The sequence below is a fragment of the Sciurus vulgaris genome (assembly GCF_902686455.1).
Source record: "Sciurus vulgaris genome assembly, chromosome: 10".
In the NCBI taxonomy this organism is placed as follows: Eukaryota; Metazoa; Chordata; class Mammalia; order Rodentia; family Sciuridae; genus Sciurus; species Sciurus vulgaris.
This window is the reverse complement of record NC_136470.1, coordinates 51,579,805-51,604,046: the sequence shown is the minus strand read 5'-3', so window position 1 is coordinate 51,604,046 and position 24,242 is coordinate 51,579,805. Positions and strand designations below refer to the sequence as shown.

The following is a 24,242-nucleotide window of genomic DNA, read 5'->3' as shown; positions in this document are numbered from 1 at the left end:
TAGCTTGCCAACTGCAGGATTTGGGACTGTTGGGCCTCCATAATTACAGAAGCCAATTTTATGTCTATATATATATAATATATATAGATATCATATGTGTTATATGTTGTAATATATATGTCCAACACATATATGTTATATGTTGTAAATAATATGTGTCTTCTCTGGAGAACCCTAATATAGCAGTACACCAGTTCACCACCTAGGTATTTGTTTTGTTTACTACCAGGTATTTTTTAAATTTGTTTTTTGAATTACAAATTTGTATTGTTTTATTTCCTCCCTTGTAAATAATTAAAGAACCTCAGTCTCAAAATATCTGTGAACACCTTCATCCTTTCTCTCCTGTTAAGTGCTTTGGAAATTCCCTAAACAATGCCTCATATGTGCTCATGAGCAAGCATCTCCCATCAACTTCTCCTGCTCTGCTCTCACTCCTTGAAGTTTGCCACCTGTGAGGCTTCATAAAGTGGCCTTACATGTTCCACTGCTGAGAAGGTTCCCCATGAACCAACATGTCTTGTGATCCTCCCAAAGCCAGTTGCTGATATTCGAGTGCTCAGAGTAGTGCCCACTTCTATAAGACCGGGTTATCCCTACATCAGGCAAAGGATTCTCTTCAACACTGTGTCACTTCCCGACTCACCCTGGCCCAGGACAAAGCATGACAATTAGACCCTACTGGGACTATTATGAGAGCCTGTGAAACTCTAGGAAGAAGTGAGCAATGTGTCTTTCCAGGTTTACTGTATCCACCAAAGTGTTAAAATTGCTGGCTCCATTTGAGTCAGAGCCTCAGCCCAAAGTAAAGGGTAGTTCCTTTCTTTGATGTGAGGCCCTGTTCCCACATAGTCTTGGCCATGAAGCTCAATCTCGAGAGCAAAGACTTCATCTTCCTGCAGAGATCACCAACCTTGAAATAGGCAGCTTATTTTACACTAAATCTCAAAATTTACGAAAGTAAGAATAGGATATTGACAGTAAGAAAAAGATAACTTTTATTAAAAAAAAGACCAATATTTTTAAAATATTCATTTGTAATTATTTTATTAAACAATCATCTTTTACATGTCATCAGACCTTACCCCTGAAGTGCAAAATAAAAACAGTTTGAGGTATTAAAACTGAAGGGACATTTGCACATATATTTGTAAGGTTTTCAAACTATATTAACCAGAAAATTCACTCAAACTAAGTACTACATATAACTGCAGGTTTATTTAAGAACAAATTTGTATGAAACAAACCTGGTTTATTTCATTACAGTTCTGATTCTCCCACTTATGATGAAAGGGTGGCAAAAAATAATATGAGACTTAAGTTGCTTCCAAAACGATGTGTCCATTATTCAGTTCTATCAAATGGCATATAGAATTTAAAAGATCAACAGTTGAAACAGTAGCCATCCCAAAGCATAAAAATCAAACTGACAAACTAGCTTTAATGATATAATGTCCTATTCGTAGAACTTAATCTTCAAATCAATGGCAATTCACTTAAGGTATCTGAAATAGCTTTACAAGAATATTTCAGTATTATCCGTGTACATATAAGATCACATTAGTAGCAATCAATTAATCATATTAACACAGATAAAAGTTCAGAACAGTCACTTCAAAAACAGTTTGAAGTACATGGAAGAAGAGATTGGCTTTTTAGTTGATTTAAACTTTTTAAATATTGAAGAAATTATCCAGAGACTTTCTAGATTCCATTTCACTTGATGTCTACACCTTGAAATAGAAAAGTTGAGGCAATTATATAGCTGATTATCATACTATAAACACTTGCCCTGAAACAGTCAGGAAAATTGGAGAACAAGTGGTTTTTAACTTGGTGATTGATTTAATTATTAACTCAGTGTAGACACTCATGTGAAGTAAATCTAAAATTGCATAATTATTTGCATGTAGCATAGTAAAATAAGTCCTGAATAATGGGTCACAAATGTTGAATAAAAATTAGTTATTATAGCAATTTTTAATTAACATGGCATTTTTAGTAGCTGCACATGCTAAGTTTGGGTTTTGTTATTGAACTTTCATTTTTTCCATTGTGTGAATAATTTAAATAGAAGGTTGATTTTGTTATTAAAATATGGACTGCTTAAAAGTTAGCTTTTTTAATTTTTGCTAAACTGATAAAGGATTAAATGTTCTCACTGTGTACTCTTATAGGAAAATACTGTTTATTCCATGGCAATCAGGACACCTATATGAAGATATCTTTAAAGAAGTCCTCTCTAGACTATTTGGTTGGCTGGCATTAAAAGCTAGGAGGAAAAGACACATTTTTTTCATATGGAATATAATAAATTTTTGCAAACTACACTTAATGTAAATTTTCTATGTGTTCTGGAGGGCAGGAAAGGAATATAGTTTGTTAGAAACTCTTATAGGAACACCAAGGACAATGTCCTCTTCCCATCAACGTGACTTACTTACTCATGCAATAATTTTTAAATTAAGAATAATCTTTGCAGGGCTGGGGGAGCAGCTCTGTGGTAGAGCAGATGCCAAGCAGGTGCGAGGCCCTGCACTCAGTCCACTGAACTGCAAATAAGAAAACAAAACAAAATGCAAAAAGAATAACCTTTGCAAGATTGCTGACTGCTAGAAACAGCTGCAACAACAGCTGAATTGTTTACCTGTGAAGAGAGTTAAAAGATGCTGATGTCTCAGCTGAACCAGGAGAGAAAGCTCATCACAGTCATTTCTTTTCAAGTTAATATGATTTAGGCCACTTAGTATCCTTTGGAAGTTAATTATTATTTTCATTATTTTATTTTCTACACAAATGAATGTCCCAAGTTAAGATACATTTCCCAAGAGTTTGGTTTATGGTTCTTACAATTTTTTAGTGAATGTTGACAAACATGAACATCAACCCCAAACACAGGAGGTCATAAAGTGAATAGTTAAATCTCAGGTGTCCAAATTGGCCAGTCCAATTAATATATACCCCCAAGCTGGAATTATGTAAAATAAAACAAAGGAAACCTGTCATTTTTAGGACCAAATATACAAATCTAGTATCACTGCATTGGGTTTTAATGTGTAGGGGGAAAAATGCAACATATTCCATTTTTTTTCTGTGCCTCGCTTTTGTCTCTCAAACCAACAATCAAAAGAAAATTGAAATAAAATGAAGTACGACTGATCCTGTAAGATCTAAGTCTTGAATATTTTTTACTTATTGTCAGTATGTCCATTAGTGCCATAAAAATAGGGTTGATCACGTCCATAAGTGACAATAGAAATATAATAAAAATTATTTCACTATCATCATGCTGGTAAGCTACACTGAGTAATCTATCACACCTACAAATATCAAGTGCTGCCTGTCATTCAACTCAGAAGAACACTGACTGCAGACACACACAATAGTCAGTGAAGCTTTCCCAGAGTTGAACCTGTCACAGTTATTCAAAGACTGGGTTTCTTATGCCATTCAACACCAAACTGGTGGGGCCCTTTCTCTGTAGAAGGGCCAGTGAGCAGAGGAGAAGGGAAAAACTCATGACTCCCAATATGACCATTCCTGATATCAGTGCACTGGTGATGGCATTCAGTTGGAAGGGAGGCACATCCTGGGAGCCTGCAAGTAACAACAAATAGTTGTAAAGGCCCCATATCATGTATTCTCTCAATCTGTACTTGCAAAACACCTGCCACCAGCATCTTGTACAATAATAGCATGACACTAGAATATGCTATAATTTATTTGGCTGTAATTCAACCCAATACCCAAAGAATGGCATGGGTGAGAGGCCGGTATCACAATCAAGAACACTCCCCCCAAACTGTGAAGGGCTGTAAAAATTAACCAACAGATCACATAGGAGTTCAAAACTCCTCAGTCAACTGTCACATAAAATAGAGCAAATCTGTAAAACCAGAGCTCATTACATTTAATTGATTATAGTTTTGTATCTGTTCACCAAAAGATTTTTAAAACATAGCACTTTCATTTATAATACATGTTAATTATCTTACCAAGCTGTGAATTGTTGGTTGGAGTCTCATCTGAGGGGAAAAAAAAAACAGGATAAGAGAAGTGAAAAATTCTCTCTGGATATTTACTTTTGTCAATTCTGACTCCATAAAAATTTTTTACCTACATCTCCCTTGACCTCCTCTCACAGGTCCACCAGGAAGGTGTGAATGAAAGCCCTCCTTCAACCATTCTGCCTTCCCATTTTCTGTTCCAAATGTCTTGCATTTCATCATCAGTCTAGTCCCTGAGCCCACAGCCTGCCACCACCCTGAGTGTACAAATATAATCACAAAATATATTGTGTTGTATTCTTTCCTGCCAACTTTGTTTCATCATTATCTTTCTGGTCAGGTTAGTGGGGGCAGTAACTGTTAACAGCTATTACATTTTTTATGGCCCTATAGCCTGCCATTTGTTATTCTGTTACAGGGAAATATTCATTATTTAGAGTCACTCTATTTTAAGTATTGCCAATTTGCCCAACATTATCTGCAAAAACATCATTTTAAGTTCCAAGAAGATAAATTCACACTTAATAACTAAATGAAAGGAAAATATGACTCCTGAGCTCAAGTTGTAGTTTTATTTGCATCTGCTAAGTACAAGATTGAAGTTGTTGATTTTTCATTTTTCCTTGGCAAATATAATAATAGATGCAATGAACACTTTCACTTGGTTTCCCAATATTTGTTGTCCAATTTGTAATCATGCTGCTATTAACCCTTGAGCTGATACAGCTAGTAAATTTCATATTTGTGTTAACATGTGGGTGTTTATGTGTCTGTTTGTTATTTGAACCAACAGCAGCTGTTTATTTCTGAAGTATAAATATTATTACAATTAATGCATGTGTAATGCCACACATTTTACAAAGTGCTACTTCATATATCATCACAGTTAATCCTCATGATAGCCATATGGCTTAGATATTATTACTACCCCCATTTTACAGATGAAGAAACTTCCATCTGTCACAGTCTCTATGGCAAAGCAAACATATGCTAAATCAAAGTTTTATTTTTGTCCTTTTTTAAAAATAATGTAAATTGACCAAGTGTAGAAAACATTTTTGATTATGGAGGTGAACATCTCGAGCTATAAACACCAGGATTAGTATTTGAAGTAATTAATGGGATAACCTGGTGAGATATTTATAAAAATATGATGTCATTTCTTTTCAGATGCATGAATCTTGGCAGAAATGATAGTTTTGCTGTCTGATCTTGAAGCAAGTGTACAAAATTAATATGGCACTCATTCATAGGACACTTTAGAATGGTACACTGCATTGCAATAGGACAAAAAAAGAAAAATAGCACAAATATTCATTATAGGACACTCTCAGGAAAGTCCTAACCTCCAACCAACACTACTCTGTAGAGACCTTTCTTCTCATGGAAATAGACAGAATGAATGGACTATGATCAATATCCAAAAAATCTATGTGTTCTTTTCACAAGATAAGCTGCTGCTTCACTGGAAAAGGAAAGAATATACAATGCCCTAAATTTCTCTTTTAAAACTTTTCTTTAAAAAAAAACTCAATTATTTTTAAAATGCTATTATTAAAGAATAGAAAGCTCCTCTCTACTAAGAGTGTCAAATAAGGAAAAAGTATTTTTGACAGGCACCCCACTGTTTTCCACATGTGAGGTTAATACTAGTCAGATATCTCCTCTACTCCAAAATTACTGGCAACTTCTGTAGAAATAATAGCCTAGATGTCACCCAGGAGGCCATTGACAAAATCTCCCTGTGTGCTGGGACACATACTCCCATGCCAAATGAACACACTGGCTTCAGGTTTCAGAAGTGAAAAAATAAAAGTATCCTACCATTGGCAGAGGGTCAAAGTCAAATAATGTAGTATTAGAATACAGTTTGAAATTGTATTTGAACATAGATAAAAGTAAAGGGAATTGTTACATCTGGTGGCTGTTTCTGACATCCTCCTGTGTCTGCATCATTCTAAGAAAAGTCATGTCCTGCCCAGAAAGGGCAGGTAGACATTGCCCAGGAGCCTTTGTCATTCATACACTTCCATTTTCTCACACATCCACTTGGTCTCGCCAAGTGCATATAAAAAGTAAAGATAAATGAAAAATATAAACATCAGTGCAAAGATAGATGCAGAACAATAAATATCACTCCCTTCTTCTCTATAGCAAACTACTTTTATAAAATATTTTAATTACCTATGTAGTAAAATGAACCATCTATTTCATGTTACAAATCCCTGAACTTTTAATTTTCTACTGTGTGTTTTGTTTTAGTCTAACTCTGAAATCTAAGATCCCTGAAGGCCACGTCTGTGTCCTGTTCCCAGCAGTAACCTGTTCCCCAAAGGGGCTAAATAAATATGCTCATATAAATTTTATTTATTTATTGTGTGTGTGTGTGTGTGTGTGTGTGTGTGTGTTAGTGGGGATGGAAACTGGGGTACTCTACCACTGAGCTACATTTCCGAGCCCTTTTATTTATTTATTTACTTTAATCTTAGGACAGAGTCTTGATAAATTGCTCAGGCTGGCCTCAAACTTGGATTCTCCTCCAAGTTTCTGGGATTATAGGCAGGTGCCACCATGCCCCCTTCATATGAATTATTAATCCCCCATAAAACTCAATGATAGCAGTTGAACAAGAACTTGGTTTGGACTTCTCCATAGGAGTTTATGTTGAAAAATAATTAGGTATTTTTGATTCTGAATGCTTGTGTCAGAACTGTACCCAGTAGGCATTTTCCTACTTTAGTTTGTTTTACTATTTGGGAGTTTAAATAAGAACACTACAGAAATTTTTGCATTTTGAAAAATGTGAAATTTTCCTAAATCAACAACAACAACAAAGAAGGATCAACCAACACTGATGGGTAAAAATAACCAAATAAATTTGATTGCATTAAAAAAAATAGGAGTTCTGGGGCTTAAGAACCTTAGAAAACTTGACCTCAGTCAGTATCTAGGGGAAAGGCGTAGTTTGATGAGTAAATGGAGCAAAACTTCCAAGTATTAGAGAAATCTGAAGAGAACAAATCAAGCCTGAAATTGGACTTGTCCATGTGAAATTGGCCATAGGACCTGGGAGAGATAAATTCTAGCTGACTTAAGCTAAAAATACACTGAAAGAAAGGAAAGAGGGTAACCTTGGTCATTAAGATGAACATTAAGTTTACATAGGATTTTCCTGTGGATGGACATTCTGTATTCTATGTTCTTGTGCATATTTTTAAAAAATTGTATGAATATTATACAATTCATAATTGTACCCAATTATATCCATAGAATTACAATATAAACACTATTATATGTGGACCTCTAAGCAGTGAGTTCATAGTGATCATCAAAAAGTGAAGAGCATCTGTTTTAGTCAGCTTGGTGTGGCTGTAACCAAAATATTCAATAAGAACAAGTAAGAGGAGGAAAAGTTTATTTGGGATTCATGGTTTCAGAGGTGTCAGTCCATAGATGGCCAAGTACGGGGCTCTGGGCCCAAGATGAGGCAGCACATCATGGTGGCCTAGTTGGAGGGGCTTCATTCCTGGCAGCCAGGAAGCAGAGAGCAAGAGGGGGAAGGGGCCACAGGGAAGATGAACCTTTCTAGGTAATGCCCCCCCCCCCCCCTGACCAACCCACCTCCTCCAGCCACTCTCCACCTGCCTACAGTCAGTCCATTCAGATTACAATGAACTGATTAGGTTACACCTCTCACAATCCAATTATTTCACTTGCAAATATTCCTGCATTAAAACAGGAGCTCTTGGGGGACACCTCATATTCAAATCCTAACACCATCCTACTGTTATTTAACAAAATATTAAAAATTAAATCCAAGGAGACTGAAAGAAGACACAAGGGGATCCACATGACTTTAACATGATCCTTCAAGTGGTTTGCCAGTGAAGAAAACCAAGGGGACTCAGAGGCAAACGTAGTGTGTTGGTGAATAGGTGACACCCTTGAGAAGGAGACAGTTGAGAAGCCAGAAAGCAAGAAATCCAAGCAGGATATTGGGGGCATCATCATGCTAGCTCTCTGAGGTTTTAGCATAGATATTTTGGCAGGTGGACATGAGACAGCATAAGACAAGTGAAATCTACAAACCTGGATGGCGGGTTTGCTGTGCTAGAATTAAAGATTTCTACTTAGTAAACTTTATGGGATTTGGGGTCTTAGAATTTTGGAGAGTCTTTCTAAGAATTATCTTATGCTAGCGAATTATTCAAATTTTGTAATATTTAAATTTGTCCCAGGTAAGAAGGGGGCAAGAATAAAAGCCATCTAGCTGAGCTGGACAGAAAACATGTCTCTTTCAAGGTTCTTTTCTCATAGTAAACTAACTCTAGTTATGCTCCACACAAATAAAAATATTCTTTATTTTGCATATCCCAAAGCATTCCTAACTATTGGAAACAAGAACTGAGTTTTCATCCGTGTAATTCTATGAACAATTTCTTACAGCTAGATAGAGGTTAAGAATTGGGTCTTTAACAAACCCCCAAACAGTAATTTTCAAACCATTCAAAGTACACACCAAACCCTCAGAGAGTAGGAACTAAGTTCAAATTTTCAAATTTAATATTCTTCTGCATTATTTAAAAGGCTTATTAGTTTCTTTTTAAATAAGGTTATGTCTATACAAACACAGTAAAGTGAATAATTAAAGAAATTGTCTGAACATTTTTAGGCCAAATCCACTTCTTACTTAGTTATTTGCCTACTTCAGGCAAACTTTCTTTTTACTAGGGGATGGGCAGCGTAAGGGAAAAGGAAAAGAAAATCTCACGGAAACAGCATCAGTTGTACAGCAAATATATAATGGAGAAAACATTATTAGCCTATAATCTGAGCCAGAATTATTCTATTTTGAGACAAATTTGGAACTATTAAAATATAAAGAATCTCGATGCCTACTTTTTAAAACTCCTCATTTTAAACATGAAAAATTATTTGCCTGGAGGAAAAAAGTAAAATTCCGAGACACAAAGGTTGTTAAGGGGGATAAAAGCTAGAACTAGAATCAGTTTTTCCGACTTCGGTGTTGTTTACATGTCTCTTTTATCCAAACTATCTGGCTGTGGCTGGGTTCACACTGACTTAAACCAGCATGCCTTTGTAGAGAGTGTATGGTTGCATGTGAGTCCACATGTGTGCAGACATCTGTATACTGAGGACATATATATACAAGCAGTAGTGCCCTGGCACTCACAGAAATGCATGAGCATAAATGAATGCACTGAATGGGGTCCATCATGCACAGGATCCTGGAGGGAAACAGACAGTACTCCAACTGGGCAACTTAAGGAGCATCTAATAGGACTGTTTACAAAGACGTAGACAATACACAAGACAAAGCCAAGTTTCCTGGAGTGCGAATTAAGAAAAGGGTTTCCAAAGCCGGAGGGAGTAGTTCTGTGGAAAAAGTGACCAGACAGAATCAGTGTGGACCTCACATTTCCGTGTCCACCCACCTGCTAATAGCACCTCCTAAAACTCCAACCAGAAAGCAGATGGCAAGGGGCCAGTGGGTGCAGTCCATATAGATGAGTCGCCATGGACAGCAAGCAGGGCAGGGTGGGGAGGGCAGATCCAGAGGAAGAGGGAGGGAGGAAGAGAGAAAGAGAGAGAGAGAGAGAGAAAGAGAAAGAGAAAAAGACAGAGAGAGAGAGAGACAGAGAGAGAGATCCATCCAGAGAGCAAGAGCACACACGAAGGGAAAAAATGTAGGGAGGACAATATTGTCCTCTGTGTGAAAGTTGGCTAAACAGGAAACTACTGTGAAATTAAAGCTGCTTAGCAGTTTATCTTGTCTCACAGTTAATTAGTGCTGTTTAGGAACCACTTTGTGTTCTCCTTAGAAGCCACTTTGGAACAGTCTATTACTACATAGGAAAGGAAGGGCACTCCTACCGCTCCGGGTAATGATGGGGCCAGCAGAGAGGACTGCGTTGCCGGAAGTGCTCTGGGGGCTCCATGTCGTCTTCCTCCCAGTATCTCTCCTTTCTCTGTGGCCACAAATCTGAGGTGTTAATGAAAACAAATGAAATTCCACACTAGCACAAAATTGTTTCTTTATGGCCATTTGGAAAGCAGATTCTTTTGGAAGAGATACCACATGTTTAATTTTATTCATTTCCTTCTGTGCATTTATTTAATTACTTTGTATATAACTGCTATAGTGCTTCTTATCCTGGCTTGGGCCACATTTCTTATTTCCTTCCCCGGCAATTGTGCACTGCCTCATTAATTTACATAGCTCAATGGCTCTCCTGAAAAAGAGCTGTGTTTATCAAACTTTTTAACTTTTATCTCTCTCAAGCCTTTAATAAATTCTTCCCTAAAATGTTGGTCAGCACAGACCCAAGGTAATGCAGACTCTCCATTTACCTCCATCAGATATAATTAGGCAAGACCAAAGAGATCAATGTGCGTAAAGAAATAGCTTCCTATTTATGCATGAACTGAGCATAAATATAAACATATTAAAGCTACTTCAAAAAAAAAAAAAATACCTGCGTTTTTCTCCCCAATATTGATGTAACCCTAGGGGCCCTGCCAGAAGAGAATTTTAGAATTTTTTTTTTAACTCACTACTAACTGGATCTTTATTTTAATGGCGGCTACATGCAATTCAGATTCTTACCTTGGTAGCTTTTAACTTTTATTCTAACGGCTTCCTGGAACATCTGGCTCTAATCCACTTTTCTAGCACTAGCCAGACCCCTCCCTGGTATTCCCAGCATCTTGTCTCAGCTTGCCCTGGGTTAGTGTGTGTGGTTTTGGTCATCCTTTGGTATGCAGGCTCTCTTACACTCCTGACTTTGCCCCTTCCGGGTTCATCCATCTTCAGCGTCACATCTGGGGCTTGTCTCCTTCACCAGTCCTAATCTCTTCCCTCCATCTTGTCCAATGATGAGTGCTGCCTTTTACTAAGACCCATATGTTTGTCTGCTTTGCACATAAGATTGTTGTCTTTCTTACTTTCTCAATTTCATGGTGCTAAAAGATAAGCTAATTGAATTCAGAATTCATAAACGCTTTGTCCCTGTATCTCCTGTGTTATGTTTGGCACAAAGCAGACGTTCAATAGCTCTGTACCGGATGGATGTTTAAATCCTACTTCAATCTGTTAGACCAAATGCATGTCCACTTTCTACGCAGAGATTCTAACCTGACATTTGATAACCTTTCAGCTTAGATCAATCCAACAATTCAGAATGAAGTTTCTTAAAAACCTACTGGCATAAGAAAGGGGCAGTCATCAGCTCTGCAGAGCTTGGTAACGCAGTGCAGGAAGACAGTGGACATTTTCTGATTCTTGTGTTTCACAAATCGGAACACCTCGAATGAAAACCGGCCTCGCTGGCTTCTGCCATTTTCAATGACAGTGGTCTGAGGATCTTTGTCACAGCTACAATATAGGGAATGTGAAAACAGGACATCACTGCAAAGTACCAATCTACTGGGACTTGTAAATTAGTCTCTGTAGTACTAAAGGTATCCCATTACATTATGAGCTAACAGAACTGTTCCATGTTACAGATATTTAATAAAAGCATAAGCTAATTCAATATTTATGATAAGAGTAACCTGGATCATAAAATTTAAATACATCAATTTCTGATTATAATATTACTGTCAAATTTTAGGAGGATTACGGTTCCATAAGATTAAAAATCCAAATAATAGCAAATATAAGTAGTGAAAATCTTATCCCCATCTTTGCACTGCCCAAACCATCCCATAATCCCATATTTAAAATAAAGCCTTACAAATATAGTTGCTTATTTTTGCATTCTCCCAGATTATATGAAATAGAAACAGAAGAATATAGTCTTATTGTTTTCACCTCCTTAACAAATGATAGTTTTAGGGCTCTTTCCATATTAATATTTAGAGAGTCACCTCATTCCTATGACACAGTTGTATAGTATTCCAGCACATATGCTAGGATCTACTTAATCAGTGCCCTGTTTAGGTAGACTTGAATTATTTTTTAAGTAATTTTCTCTTTAATAACAAAGCAATAGTGAATAGCCTTCAAGTAGATCATTTTGTACATGTGTAAAATGTTATCTATTAAATACATCTCTAAGACCATTTATGAGATATTGCCACATTGCCCCCTCTGAATGTTGTTTCATTTCAAACTTCAGCAGCAATTTATGAAAACAATCTTCATTTCTTCAGTGCCTTCATTTCAACAAAGTGCCTGGTTAAAATTTTGGATTTTTCTCTATTTGATAGTAAAACAAAACTATCATGTATAATTTTAACTTACATTTTTCTAGGTGCAAATGAGTTTTTATGTCTTTTCATATACATTAGAGCTACTGGTGTTTCTTCATGTGAAAATTGATTTTATCCTTCGCCCACATTCTGTCATGGTATGATGATTCTCTTTCTTATTCTTACACATCCTTTTTTTTTTTAATTACTTTCTTTATTTTTACAGACTACATTTTGATTCATCGTACACAAATGGAGTACATCTTTTCCTTTCTATGGTTGTACACAATGTAGACTCATACCATTCGTGTACTCATACATGTACATACTAATGATGTCTGTCTCATTCCACCATTTTTCATACCACCACCCTGTCCTCCTCATTTTCCTCCTCTAATATAAAGTTCCTCCATTCTTCTCTCACCCCCCTCCCTCCACCCCCATTATATATCATCATCTACTTATCAGGGAAAATATTTGGCCTTTGGTTTTTTGGGGGATTGGTTTATTTCACTTAGCATGATATTCTCCAATTCCATCCGTTTATCTGCAAATGCCATAATATTCTTCTTCTTTATGGTTGAATAATAGTCCATTGTGTACATATACCACAGTTTCTTTATCCATTCATCTGTTACATATTAGGAAGAGTGGCTGTTGACCTGATATATAAATTGAAAGTGGGTTTACCTTTTTGTTTGGCTTTACTTTGAAGTTTTAGGGGTATTTCGCATGCAAACTTTATTCTATCATTTTAAAAACTGTATTTGGACACTAAAATTAACAATCTCTTTAGAGTACACTGTTATTTTGTGAAAGTATAGATCTGATACTACTGTTTCTGTCATGGTCATCAACTGTCCAGAACCCTTTCAAAACTCCCTATAACAAGGATCTGTGGTACTACCCTCCATCCGACACTAAATTGTCACGTGCTCTGATATCTGTTGCTTCACTGTTTTGTAGCCTTTGTCTGCGAGCCTGTCCTTACCTACTATCACCTTCCTTTAACAATTTTAGAGCCGTTTCTAACCAGGACATCCGATGTAAGGCCACACCTCCCTCGTTTTCATGCTGATTCTCCACGGCTATTTTTCTATTAGGACCTGCCACTTATCCTTTTGTTCTTGCTTACATTAGCTTAGGAGTCTACTTGATTTGCTTTTTGCAAAGAATCTACTTCTTAATTTATTTCCATTTTTAAAATATTTTTAGTTGTAGATGGACACAATACCTTCATTTTATTTTTTTATTTTTATGCGGTGCTTAGGATCCGGCGAACCCAGTGCTTCACGCATGCGAGGCAAGTACTTGTTCCACGCTGAGCCCCCGCCCCAGCCCTTATTTCCGTTTTTGATGTCTTAGTTTTGAGCTTTCAGATTTCCAAGTGGTAAGGACGTTCTATTTTCTAGTATTGTTTTAAATTATGACCTCTCAACATATAGGTTGTTGATAATATCATTTAGATCTTCTCCGTCCACACTTCCTTTGGGGCCATCAGAATAAGTTTCTTGAGAAAGAAATTAGTGTCCAATTTTTACCGTATTTCTGACATTGTCTTTCTGAATTCCCCCTAGTTTACACTTTAAGAAATCTTTTATTTCACCCGGAGCATCTTTTCACTCTAAATCAAAAGTTTAGGAAACTATTCCTGAATTATATCTAATAATAACTATTCCTGAAATATATATATATTAAATTTATTATATATAATTTATTGTATTATTTTAGCTTCTTGGGGGGATTCTAATTATGCACACTATACATTAAACCTTCTTGACCTACCTATTATTTGTATGTTTTGTAATTTAATTCCTATTATCTTTTCCTTTATATTTGTTTCCCTTTATTTGCATTTCTTACTTTCCCTTCTGTGCTCTATGCTGTGTGTTCTGCTGTATCTGTGCTCCCTTGAATATATTCTAACTGTGTCTTCCTTTCTACATGTACTTATTTTTTCTATTTCCTTCTTAGGTTCTCCAAATTCCCTTTTTGGATGCTTAAGGTTTTACCTTTTTCTTTCCTTTTACTTACCTGAGTTCTCATAATTCTATCTTAATAAGTCTGATTGCTTTTAATTATTTAAAAAATGATGTTAGAATGCTAAATTACAAATCTTACATGTACACTGACAATCTTTTGTTTTGTTTTTTTTTTTTTTCTGGTGAGTTTAAAGTTCTTTTTTGCTATTTCCAACATTTTTCTTGTAGTGCTTTGGTATACTGTAGGAAATGTCTGCATTTGTTTAACATTTGTATTTGAAAGATTTGGGTATCCCTGGACCTGCCATTTTCAAAGGCCTCCTAAGAAAACAAGGAATGGTAATAAGCTTCTTCAGGGATTCCTGCAAATCAAGGAATTATTTTACTATGACAGATAAACTGTCTAGCTGTGTGGCAATTGTGCAGCTAAGATTTCGCTGACTCTGAACATTTCAGAGGGTTCTGTCATCAGCCCTGTGTTCCTCAGGTTGTCACCATCTTTGCCCCCAGGGGTTGGACACCAACTTCTCAGGCGATTCCTTCACCTTCACAAGGGCACATTTGCGGCCACTTTGTGAAATCTGCCACTTAATGAATTCTGAGGCTCTAGGCACAATTTTCTCCTCATCTTTACATCTTTTATCATTGCTAACACAAATTTTGTAGGTTTCTCTTTCTGTCTTAGATTCTCTTGTTATGGATTGGATGTGAGGTGACCTCCAAAAGCTCACATGCAATGCAAAAAGCTTCAGAGAAGAAATGATTGGGTTTTGAGAATCTTAACCCAATCAGTGATTTAATCCCCTGATAGGGATAACTAAGTGGTAACTGAAGTGCTAGGTTGTGGCTGAAGAAGGTGGGATTTGGGGCGTGGCTTTGGTGTATATATTTGTATCTGGTGGGTAGACTCTCTCTCTCTGCTTCCTGATCTTGCATGAATTGCTTCCCTCTGCCCCACACTCCACCATGATGCTCAGCCTCACCTCAAGCCCCAGGGAACGGAGTTTCTATGGACTAAGACTTCTGAAACTGTGAGCCCTCAAATAAACTCTTCCTCCTCTACAGTTTTTCTGGTCAGGTTCTTTTAGTCATAGCAGCGAAAAAGCTAACTAAAGCATCACTAAAAATGACATTAATGGAGTTTTGTTTGTTTTTTAGTTATCTATTCTACCTTATAAAGTTTCCAATAAAAAGAAAACTGAGACGATTTAAGGCTAAGCTGCCACCATATTCACACTGGAAGTCTAATGACCATATTCCAGATTATCAATATGTGATCACTGTAGAAACTTTGGAAAACAAAATATGCTAATCCTACCATGTATAAATAATCAGTATGAACTATTTGGTGTTTTTTTCTTACAGTCTTTTCTATCATCTAAATAAGGCCTACTATATATATAATTGCATATGCTGATTCTTCTCCTTCATATTTTAATACATTTAAATTTTAAAGAATTATATATTTCCAAGGACAGAAGTATTAAGAAGATGAAAAGGAAAAGGGGAAAATAGGACCAGCTATTTTTTCCATTTAATAAATAACTATATGATTGTAGTAACTGTGTGAACTTTGAATTTGCTGCTTCTCCATAATTCTCTTAGCCATTTTCTTATTGCTGAATATACAGTTCATTCCCATGTTTTATTATCTTAAATAACACTGATAGATGAGAACATCACAAATATTATAAAATATAATTCTCAATTTATAAAAATAGATCCAAACAATATGAAATCTTTTAAGGCTTTTGATGCATACTAACATTTTTTTTCCCAAAAATTCTTGCCCAGGTCAACACTTCCAGCAACAGGATATGTAAGACTGTCAGTTTGGCCACACCCTCTGAACATCATCTTAACTTTGGTTGGCCAATAAAACATATTCTTTTGGTTTCTCATTATATTACTCCCATCTTGTGTCAATAAACTGCAGTGATCTGAGCCAACTGCATTTTATAAACTTGATTAGAAGACATTGCTTAACTCTCAAGTCTGTTCTGCTGTCAGATAAAAATGCTGAAAGGGAACTGGAATGATTGAATGACTTTATGATCAATGTCCCCTTTTCCCAGATGTAGATTACATTCACTCTATCACTGTCTATTGGGAAATGAAGTTATTGGTTCTGATAAAAAAAAAAAAAAAAGAGTGGTAGGCTATATTATATACTTTCATATTAAATACTGATAAATGAGAAAAAGCATTTGAGGGCCTAAATTATCCAGACCACTACTTTAATTTTGTTCTCCTTTTGACATTTGATGAGATGGTCTGGCCGCAGATAAATAATCCTCCCATTGCCTTTCTCTGATTGCAAATACTATCCAGCCATGCTTTTCCTAAGACAGTGAAATATTCCCATATCTCCTAAACATGAATAAAACATTTTTGGTGGACCCTAACTTACTTACAATTCTCAACCAACAATAGCTTTATCAGCATTTTGTGTTGAAAACCATTCTCAACTTTTATACTTACAGTTTTACAAGGACTAAAAGTTCAAAATGAAAAACTTTTTAATTCAGAAGCTATAACAGTATACTGCAATTTGTTTATCTGGTCTAGGTTTTCCATTTCAATGATCTATAACTAGATATTTGTCATCTATACACAACTTAGACACCTACCTAAGGAAAAGGTCATATCGAATGTCATCATTTGGGTTCCCTGATGGGGTTGTATAGCAATAATCCATTAAAACATTCCATCTGCAGAGAGAGGCAAATATAGAGTCATAATCCTCTTTTGAGTGTTGTTTATTAACCTAAGGGAAATAAATATGAACAAACTTCTTATCATAACCATGGAATAGATTTTATTACTTGTTATTTGCAGAAGCTTCTTGTTTATTACAATTTTCTTCTAAACTCAAGCTGTTTAAAAATCTGCAACTGTCATCTCCACATCAAGTAGGTTGAGGCTAATGCCACACACACACACACACACACACACACACACACACACACACATACACAGTTACACAGTAGAGGGCAACTGAGTGGTTAAAATCTGAAGGAAGGAAACCCAAAGTGAACTACACAGGTACACAGATGTTAATGTTTCACTATGAACAAGGTTCATTTGTTTTCAGAAGTTACTGTCTCTAACATAACACAGAAAATATTATAACAAGTAGAACAAATGAGTTTGTTGCATAAACTACGGGTCAGAATCAGTGGGGTAGGAATGGGAATTAATGATAGGCGCTTTTCAGAAAGCCGTTAAGGTAAATACTCCTGCACAAGGCCAGATCGGGCCTAAGTTTATACCTTACTTCATTACATCTCTGAAATGGGAAGCAAATGCCATGAATATGGGAAAAACATCCTGCATGTAGTAAGACAATTTTAAAGAATCACATGTATCCATGATTAGAGAGAAAGGAAGAAGAACCAAATTTCTGATTTTTACCAATCTCTTCCGAATGCAGTTTAAATAATAATATAGGAGAAGCCTCAAATAAACCATTTTCATGTTACATTTTTTATAGGACAGGATTATAGCTTCACCTTTTGAGTTCCCTTTTAGTTTTGATTACTCTGAATTTTCTAAGAATTAAACTTAATTTTGTTATTGAAGAGATGTTTAATATAATTTCAGCCCAGATCCTTGTGAGGAAAATTCCATTGTTTGTTGATAAATAGTAAGATATATATGGAAAAGCACGCAAATCAAATGTGTCCACAAAATAGTCATAGTCTATCTGGTTAATCATCTTTCTGATGAAAAAATAGAAAATTTCAGCATCCCAGAAGATTTCCCCACACCCAGTCACTCCCTTCCTTTCTTTATGGGAAGCCTTGTTATTTTCCAATTAATGACATAAAATGAGTGTCACCCCTTGGACTTTGTAATTTGCTCTTTCTTTTATTAGCATGCCTAAATGGTGTGGCAATGACAGTAGTGTTTAAATTGAATTTAAAAATGAATGAGCTAACTTTATGATTCAGGAGCCTTACATGTTCTAGGCAGCAAAAGATAAGTTTGAAAATACCTTCCATCCAGATTAGTGGCTTGTACAGCTGCAAATACTTTGGTTTTCAAAGGTAATCCTATACTTGGGATAATTAACTGCTGACTGTAGGTTGAATCCTAATAATGAAATAATAAGCAATCTATCATTACCTTCCCAACAATAGCACATTTACCACTTAAAACAGTGTAATAGAAAAAAAAAAAAAAAAAGAGCAGGTAAATCAACACATCCACCTCCTAAAAAGACTTGTTTAATTCTGATTCTTAGCAGAACTCCTCTTAAACCATATCCATGTAACAAGTTGATTTCCATACATAAATCTTTTCCATTTCCATAGTTTAACTATGTATGTTAGCCAATATTCATCATATTTAAATTATATCAAATGGTCAGTGGTTATATTTGGTTTGTTTAATACTCAATGGCCAATGTTCAGTTTATCTAAATTAGTGTTTTATTATTTTAGATTATAAAGAGGCTAATACTCATTTAAATTATATCTGCTTTGATTTAAGTCCTTCCTTTTGAATTGGTAGATCTTAAACCTGTGGCAATCTTGTATTTACCCCACTTACCCAGCAATTTGAAATTACTGAAATTGAATTGAAAACCAAAAAACAGACCAACATAGTCTCTGAGTTGTCAAAATACAGGCCATACTTTCTGCACCAAATTCCTTGGTGAGTACTTATTGAAAGGTCTATTTTAGACCAATTCTAGGGAATTTATTTATATCACTTCCCAATCCTTAACAGATTGAAGCAGTAAATTAGATATTAAAAAGTGACATCTATAATTTGATAATGAAAAAAGAACAGAAAATGCAAAACTGAAAATCCTCAAAATCGAAGCAACCAAATCATTCAGCTTACAGAATAATTGTTTTCCCCAAATTTAATGATTCTAAATATATTGCTGTTTTGCAGCAAAAGAACACGTTTAATGTTCACTATTAAATTTCCAAGTCATCAAAGGAGGAAAAAATACGAGTGTACTCTGTTTAGAAGACTGGAATGAGAGCAGCATAGTTCAAATTTTTTGAATTAAAATAATAATAGTTTGAATGCTTTGCTTTTGAAACATTTCATCCCCAAATAAAGCGAGATAAATGAGGGAATATATGCTATACTTGGAAATGGTGACCCTTCCGTATTATTTTCTGTATTTCTAATTATTTCCTATGTTTCTGTGATAAATGATGACAATTCCTTTAACCATGTCAGATAGTTAATATATTTATTTAATAACTTTCTGGTTCCCTTTTCCAATGTCTCTAAGTAAACTGCACTTAATGTTAATTAGACTGCTGTTTCATTTTGCATTTGTATCAATATTATCCAAAAGAATGCTTACTTTTTTTTTATAAGTAATATACTGTGAAACCATTTGGAAATGATTTGTGATCCCATTGTACTTTAATCATGATTCATGATTTTTTTCCTCCTGAAATTGCTCCTAAGAGGTGTAGTTATCTACTCTGATTTGCACTACCAAGTTGCTAAAATCAATTGTATCTATTTTAGTTCTTCTCAAACTTTTAAAAAATATCCTTAATTACCACTACTCTATTTCATATTTGCTATCTTGACCCACTCAGAAGAGTCTAAGATTTAGGTGCACTTCAAAATGCAGGCCATCCTCACTTTCTATTTCCAAAGAGGAGCAAACATTTTTACCTTGCATAAAAGTAAGGGCACAGTTCAACTCAAAACAACTGTAATATATGGAAGTCTCATTGACAATAAATTATTGCTATTTATAAATATAATTTTCCTGAGTACATTTACTGTATTTTAGTAAACATAGGAATAAAAAATTGTGCTACATTCAAGTTGGGTCCAACTTTTCCTCTTCAAATGACAAATCAGAGAATAAGAATGCAGTATTTAGCACATAATATAACTTTCCCTCATTCCTGGGGGTAAATAACTAAATGCTATTGTTCCAGAAAAGTAATAAATACGGTTTGGGATAAATTAGTAAAAGTTCAATTTTTTTTCCTAACGTGAACTACTAATATTTTAACTTCTTCCAACATGGTAAAATACTTCGAAGGTATTATGTTAAAACATTAGTTTAAGGGCATACTCTTCTGTATGACAGCACCAATAATGGACATATGTCATTAAAGGATTGTCAAAATCTATACAATACATATAATAGGAAGAGTAAACTAACTGTAAACCATGGTCTCTAGGTAAGAATAATGCAATTGTAACATATTTCATACTGACACAAGACATAAGCAAAAGAGAAAATTGTGTGCAAGGGCAAGGGGGTATATGGGAAAGCTCTGTACTTTTGATTAATTTTTCTATAAACCTAAAACTGCCTTTAAAAAAATCCATTAATTAAAAAAATTTAAATTTGTAGGAAATGATTGAATTTTATTCAACATCTAATTAGTAAAGAACTTTTAAAGTTTGATTTATTTTTTAATTCAACCATTAATAATAATTTATTGCAAACTGATTAAATATGAGAATTTTGGCACTACCTATTTCATTTATAATCTGAAATCAAAAATTGGTTACCTCTTGCCATAGACTTAAAATATGAAGGTTACTATTAAATGATAGACTTCTAATTAGCATCAAGATTCCAGAAACTTTGAATTGATATCACGTTAGCAACAGGGCTACAATCCATTGCTAAAGTGAAAGGAAGAACTTAATGAAAAACCTGTACTCAGAGCCACACTTCTACATTTGGATATTTTGCTTTTTCAGTGAAAGGATAGTTTAATTTCACAGAATATAAGGGTATCATTAAATGCCATGTGGATATATTTTCCACTTTTTAAAGGATTGGGAATCCTTATCTTGATCTCAATTCTAATAAACAATGTTGAATCTAAACCGGTTACCTCAATTCTACCTCAGAGACTATACTTATAAATCAATAGAAATATTCCAATTTAAGGTTATTTATATAAATATTGCTTGCTAATAATAAATAGAATAAGTATCTGTCCATATCAGGAATGAATATTGGCATATATTTACTGAGTATTATAGAACCAAGCAACTTGGCAGCTTCTCTTTGCAGAGGAAAGTTTAGAAATGACAGAAAGGCAATCTTCATTCCAACACATTTTAATTTGTTGTTTAGAACTCTGTGGTGTCAGAATACAAACTTATAAACATGATTTTTTTAAATGCCTTTGGAAAATGTCCTACTACAATATTTATAGCTCATTATATTCAAAGTATAAAGCACTGACTTTTAAATCAGTTGCATGAATTATAACTCAGTGCCATGATGACATGAATAATAATGCAAAAATCAGATTCATAATTTACAAAAATGTTGGTTGATAGATTGAAAAATTGATATTTAAATCAGGCATTTAAAATGTATGAATAAAAATTTTTAATCAACATGAAAATATCATTTGGGGGATTAATGTTACAGTTATAAATAGAAATCCATGTATTTTTCACGTTTTGCTGCCACCATCTATATTTACATGACAAAAGTTTAGACAATGCTGTATCGTCAATCCAAATTATTTTGGATGTGATAGAATTGTCATCACTAAAACCCATATTGAAAATATTAACACATCCATCACCAAGTATGTCTCCAATAAAAGTATCATTTAAGACCTTCCATACATCTGTATCACAAAAGTATTATTCCCCAAATCTTGACCCTGATCACAGCTGTGCACACAGATGTATACATAAATAAAAATATACAAAGAAATGTAGAAAGAAAGTTTGATAAACTATTACAGACTCATTCATGATATAAAATTTAAATCATTTATCAATGTTTAGAAAGTTTAATGGAATTTTTAGTGTACCTTTATGACTAAGATAAATGAAAATAGTTGTAAAGATGGGTAAACGTTACCAAAATATAATGGGGTTAATGTGACTTCCAATAGATTTTTATATAAAAGCAATTCACATAAATGGCTCCTCACAAGAGTGAAAGGTAAAATAACATCCTTCACCCATCAACTCACGTTATAAAGGAGGAGGTTCAAAGTGCTGACAAATGTTCCATTGTTCTCTCTCACAGAAATAGCAGCTGAGGACCTAAAACAGATTTAGAAGAGGAAAGCATTGATGGGATTTTAAATTAAAAGTTTTAGTTATACCTGAATGCTAGATTTCAGGCAATAAAACTCTTGAGTAAGTCTGGCATACTTTTAAGTAGGCCTGGAGTAGGTGTACTGTTGAAATCATCAAAGAGATATAATCAAACAGCAAGGGAGGCCAAGTAAAGACAGATTGTCCCTTATGATCGTTTCTATTTATAAAGTAATCTTTGTATTTCGTATTACATATGTGAAACTTTTTGCAAAAGGAAAAAAGAAAAAAATTCAACTATTGCAGAGAACTTGAATCTGATGCAAATATACTTTTATCAATTCCATTAGAAATTTCTGAGATCAGGGATTTTGCTTGACTTTGTTCACAGCTAGAACACTGGTAAATAGCTAGAGGTGTAATAAATATTGATTGAATAAATGAATGGATCTCTGGATAGTAAAGCTGAGGAGTGTGTTCTGTGTGAGGGTCAGAGGACAGAGTGTGAGATGCTTCCTTCTACATCAGTAATCTTTTGACCAATGCCTTTCTTTTCTTCTTTTCATATTGAAGTTTTGCTTTAGACCACGATGCCATTAAAATCAGCTATGAATAGCTTTAAACCAAAAGAGAAATGTGGCCTCCTTGTTCCCTTGTAATAATTAAATAGGATTTCATAGTATCAAATCCTGAAATTGGAGGAGGAAAGTTTTCACTCACTCATCCCATTTTGTAAAAAATATTTGACAAATCCAGGTAATTATATTGTGATGCAGACACAACCATGTCTTAGAGTAGGTACTTTAGAAATAATAAATAAATACATCTATAAGCAATAACCTCCGTCTTTGTCTAGATTTCTTTGTCTGTAAGTCATGCCACCATTCCTGGAGAATTGCAGGTGCTCGTGCATCTCTGCAAAAGTCATGGAGATTCTGATATCTGGAGCAGCAGAAGTATATGGCAGAAAGAGGGGACAGGCAGGACTCAATAACATAGCAACCAAATATCCTACATATCGGAGGCACCACAGAGCCTTCAGAACTGCTCAAGTACCCCTGGTTCTTAGGCAAATGGAACAAGGAAAATCCAAGACAGGCAAACAGATAGGTGGATGGATATTAGACTAAATACGGCTTCCATTATATTGTTTCAGTTTGACTATTCTCAACAAATCCTGCCAACTTTATAAGCTTCTCAAAAATAAGAAAGTATTCAAACACAAGCATAATATGAGAAAGAAAGAATAAAACACAAACTCACGAAGCAAGCTGGGTGTTATTAACCAGGTACTCCAATGGATAGCTACAACTAAATTTGTAAAGAAGTCCAGGTAGGTAGCTGATGATTGTTGGTGGATCTGGAGTGTCAATATATCCTGAAATATTTCCTATTTGTACTGAAGTTGCATTTCCATAAGCACTGACACCAGGAATTGTGGACACCTGTTAGAATGGAAGACCAAGTTCAATGATTAAGTGGTTATATATAAATCTAGGCACTTGATATGCAAATAAAACATTTGATGAAATCATTTCTAGCTTCTGGTTCAACTGTAACGTGCTGCGGTTTTTAAATAATACGACAGTGTTATTTATAAGTGATTAAGTATATCTTTTAAGTAAATGGAACCTTCATATTTTCCAGACACTGACCCATATTTCATTAATGAGAAGGGAAAAAGATTATATATCCAGAAAGCTAAAATGAGCAAATAAAAGACACTCTGGCATAACGTGCAAAGTCCTTACTGCGCCCTGTTTCCACGTAAGCGTCCTGCTTCCTAACTCCCACTCTTAATAATGTTGCTGCTATCCCAAGCCTCTTGCTGCTCTGGCCTTTGTGGACAGTCCTTCTGCTGCCCTCCCTGCCCCACTTCGCAATGCTGTCTTATTCCACGGGACCTCATCTTTCCAGCTTAATGTCCCTAACTCCCCCATGTGCAGGGTTTGTTTCAATCACAGCAGCAGATACAGCACCTGAGCAGTCTGCTCACTTGGCAGTACCCTTTGTCCTCCTG

At 35.1% G+C, this 24,242-nt stretch overlaps 1 protein-coding gene across 1 annotated transcript in view; it reads right to left on the bottom strand.

The window, feature by feature from the left end:
* Window positions 1-3,065: 3,065 nt before the first annotated feature.
* Window positions 3,066-24,242, bottom strand: part of ZPLD1 (zona pellucida like domain containing 1) — a gene marked incomplete at its 5' end in the record, with an annotated part of 36,051 nt that continues 14,874 nt past the window's right edge. Inside the window, 8 exons of the mRNA XM_079156326.1 lie at window positions 3,066-3,597; window positions 3,996-4,025; window positions 9,903-10,011; window positions 11,232-11,403; window positions 16,834-16,914; window positions 18,201-18,298; window positions 22,156-22,228; window positions 23,486-23,667. Of these exons, the coding sequence (XP_079012452.1) occupies window positions 3,422-3,597; window positions 3,996-4,025; window positions 9,903-10,011; window positions 11,232-11,403; window positions 16,834-16,914; window positions 18,201-18,298; window positions 22,156-22,228; window positions 23,486-23,667 (921 nt within the window). The 3' untranslated portion in view covers window positions 3,066-3,421. The remainder of the gene's footprint in view (window positions 3,598-3,995; window positions 4,026-9,902; window positions 10,012-11,231; window positions 11,404-16,833; window positions 16,915-18,200; window positions 18,299-22,155; window positions 22,229-23,485; window positions 23,668-24,242) is intronic.